The following is a 3,581-nucleotide window of genomic DNA, read 5'->3' on the forward strand; positions in this document are numbered from 1 at the left end:
GGGGGGGGGGTACGCTTTCGATCAAATAGTCTAAAACAAATAAAATTACGGTGAGGTTAAACTCGTTCATCTCCTTCCATCCCCAGACTGACCACTGCCTACTTGGTGGAGTTGGAGCCAATGACTTTGCCAAGGAGCAGGGGTTCGAACGCCTACCGCCTACGGAACTCGTCACCCCCGAGGCAAGGGCAGAGTGGGAAAAATACATAAAGTTTACCACAGCCGTGGGTGCTCTCTTCTCTGCGCGGTGAGTGTAGTAAACTAAACTACATGGAACAGGGTGAAGAATCGTAGAAATTGATGTAGGCCTACAGAAAAGTGGGAAGACATGGAATAACATCACGAGCCCTCTCTGCTGCAGACTACGACTATTCCAGTAGAGAATCCTAAGATTACTCTTTCCCAACCGCTGACTCTTTACTGTGTCTTTCTAGCTCCCGCCCTTCTCTTTCTCCACCTCCCAATGTTGCCGACTTTGCAACGGCTCTTTACAACAGGGAAGGGCATGGACAGGTCCCCCTTATATGATCAGCAATCAAGCATCAGGAATTGGATGTGAGTAGTGTTCAGTAAATGCACACCCATTATGCCACTATGAGTTCTTGTTTGTTGGTTGGTTTTGTTGGGGGGGGGTTGCTTGGAGAGGGGGGTGTTCCTATCTCTCGCTAAGATTCTTGAAGTTGTATGGAATGCAGTTTAATTTACTAACTAGTACTAGATCTAGTACTACACGATGCCAATAATGGTAGACAGTAAAATTCAGAATTTCTGTGTGCACTAAGTAGTAGTAACGGTACGCGTATTTTCTTTTTCTTTAGTTTACCTAAACAAGAAAGTCTGAAAAAATCAGAAAATAATAAGTGTTTTTACACCCCTATCGGCACAGTTTAGACCATTTCTTAGGAGACGGGCTTCCGACCCTGCCTTTCATCATCCATCATCACCATTGCCTTTCTCACCCTGCACCAGGGTATAGACCACGCACAAACACTTTGTTTTGATTGTTTAGTATAGGGTTTTACGGCGCTCGCAACTGCATAGGTCATATGAGCGCGCGGGACACACCTAATATTTTCAGTTGGTAGGAAATTTGGAATTTTGCCCGGGTGGCGGCCGAAGCCTACTCTTGTCGATTTTAGACCACCAAGGGATCTTTAACGTGCGCAACTTGCACACGGGCCCTCCGAGATTTTTCGCCCTTGTCCGAGAAGGCTAGGTGTAGATCTTTCCTACCAGAAGATCAGGGGTGTGGCAGAAAGACAGCAGTTAGGAGGAGCCAAGGAGTAGCAGTAGAAAGGCTGCAGAAAGAGTCAGGAGCCCAGAGGAGGGGGCAAAGGAGGTGAGGGGGTGGGGGCAGAAAGTGGAAATGAAAGCAGACAACAGAACATTGTTAGAGATCAGGAAAGGATGTGAAAGGAGACAATTTTAGAGAAGAAAATTTTTTGGTCGCTACCCGGAATCGAACCCGGGACCTTTGAATGAGAGGCCAACACCTTAACCTCTAGGCCACGAGACCCCCCACAAACACTTTCCACCTTTCTCTATCCTGTGCTAGCCTCTTGGTGTTATTCCATGTCTTCCCACTTTTCTGTACATCCATTTCTGTAATTCTTCTCCAGGTTCCACGCGGTCTTCCTCTTGATCTCTTACCCTGTGGATTCCAATCCAAAACTTTCTTTGTCATGCAGCTACCTGACTTCCTGAGAGTATGTCTAATCCATCGCCACCGTCTTCTTCCTAACTCATCTCTGACTTGGATCTGCCTTGTTTTCCTTAACACTTCCTCATTGGTGACCCTGTCTGTCCATCTGATCCTCAGTAACTTCCTTAGACACTTGTTCAAGAAAACCTGGATCCTCTTTACGCATGTCTGTGATGCGTTCCATGTCTCACATCCATACAACAGGACTGACTTCACATTTGAATTGAAAATCCTCAGCTTTGTTCGAAGTGAGATATCTCTACTTTTCCCAATTCTATCCAAAGATATGAAAACAGCCTGTTCTTTTCCGATGCGGCACTTTTTTACAGCACTCGCAACTGCATATAAAGTTCATATAAAGGCAAACTTCTCTATCCAGTATTATTAGCATCAATCACACCGACATGTAGGCCTATTCCATTCCTTCACAGCGATGGAGATCCCAAGTTGACAGGTTGTGACACCGTGGGAGCTGTTGCCATGGATACGTCTGGGAATCTGGCCAGTGCCACATCTACAGGAGGCATCACTGCCAAAAAACCAGGCCGAGTTGGGGACACACCCGTTATAGGTAAAATACATGACACCTATTATAATAATACCGGTACAATATATTGATTCAACGAAAAATATCCATGTACATTGTACGTGTATAGATCTACTTGAAGTCCTTCAGTCTTGTTAAGTTTTGTGAAATTTGAAACTTGAATTGCGGTATAAAATGTCTGAAATGCGTTCAGGTTTATTCAGGTCCATCTCAACATTCAATTTATTTGAAAGACAAGGTTTTTAATTAAAATAAACTTTCATTTGTGCAGAACAGCATACTATTACTATACTATACCTCAGTGGAACCATCCTGAACACGAGGGTAAACAATCTTTTTTAGTTGTTTTTTTTTTTAAGAGATTGTTTGTGTGTGGTTGTCGGGTGCTCTGGTGTGGTTTGTTCCTTCTTTCATACGGTTTTACACCTTTTGCAACGCAAATAAGTCATAAGTTCCAAATATTATTAGAGGTATAAAGTAACTTACAAAGAAAAGGAGGAGAGATAAAAATTTGATAGTGTTTGATCAGAAATAAGGACCAAATCACACCAGAGCACCCGACAACCACACACAAACAATCTCTTTCTCAATCTAGCACGGCTACCCAAACTGCAAAACCGTAAATAGTAAAGACAAAACAATAAAGCTACTTCATAACATATTAGACATGTATTTTGATAAGTTTTAAGATGTCCGTGTGTATCTATTTTCATGCGCTGAATGTTATAAGTACATTACATACTATTTATATTGCTGTCTGTCTTTTATTTTTCCCTCTTTGTTATGTTTTAATTTGTTGGTGTATTAATTTTTCTAAAAATTGTTCTGATATGTTTTTCTTTTTTGTGTGTTTATACAACGTAATGTCATTTAATTTAATGCTGTTCCTACCCTTTTAAAAATATAAGTGTTACGTTAGAGCGTGTCTCCACCAAAACCGAATACTGACACTGGCACACCCCAATTGTGTGTGATTCCATGAATTACATATGCAATATCCTGCAGGCCTACTTTTTCTTGAATTACACACGTTTTGGGTTAAAACTGCCAATCTTCGGACAGGTGGACACACACCCTTATTTGTTCATTTTTGTGGTTATTTATCACTACTGTTCTAATTTTGGTTTCATTCTATTGTGAAATCTTTATGGGAGTGCTTATTTAGGCCACATATGGCCTAAATAAGGTAAGGGAGGGGGGTTTAGCTTATTTAGGCCACAGGTAGGCCACACATGCTCAAACTACCGGGGGACACCCTTTTCAGGCAACTGAGTTCGTTCCACTTTCATAATGGTGCACCTTTCTCATTTAGTACAGTTTTGTCTCAGTGTA

At 42.0% G+C, this 3,581-nt stretch overlaps 1 protein-coding gene across 1 annotated transcript in view; it reads left to right on the plus strand.

Moving 5' to 3' along the window:
• LOC101845268 (isoaspartyl peptidase/L-asparaginase) overlaps positions 1 to 3,581 on the plus strand; it is a gene marked incomplete at its 5' end in the record, with an annotated part of 17,077 nt that overhangs the window by 2,165 nt on the left and 11,331 nt on the right. Inside the window, 2 exon segments of the mRNA XM_013087564.2 lie at positions 87 to 247; positions 2,134 to 2,273. Coding sequence (XP_012943018.1) covers positions 87 to 247; positions 2,134 to 2,273 — 301 coding nt within the window.

Source organism: Aplysia californica, unplaced genomic scaffold, assembly GCF_000002075.1.
Source record: "Aplysia californica isolate F4 #8 unplaced genomic scaffold, AplCal3.0 scaffold00604, whole genome shotgun sequence".
Classification (NCBI taxonomy): Eukaryota; Metazoa; Mollusca; class Gastropoda; order Aplysiida; family Aplysiidae; genus Aplysia; species Aplysia californica.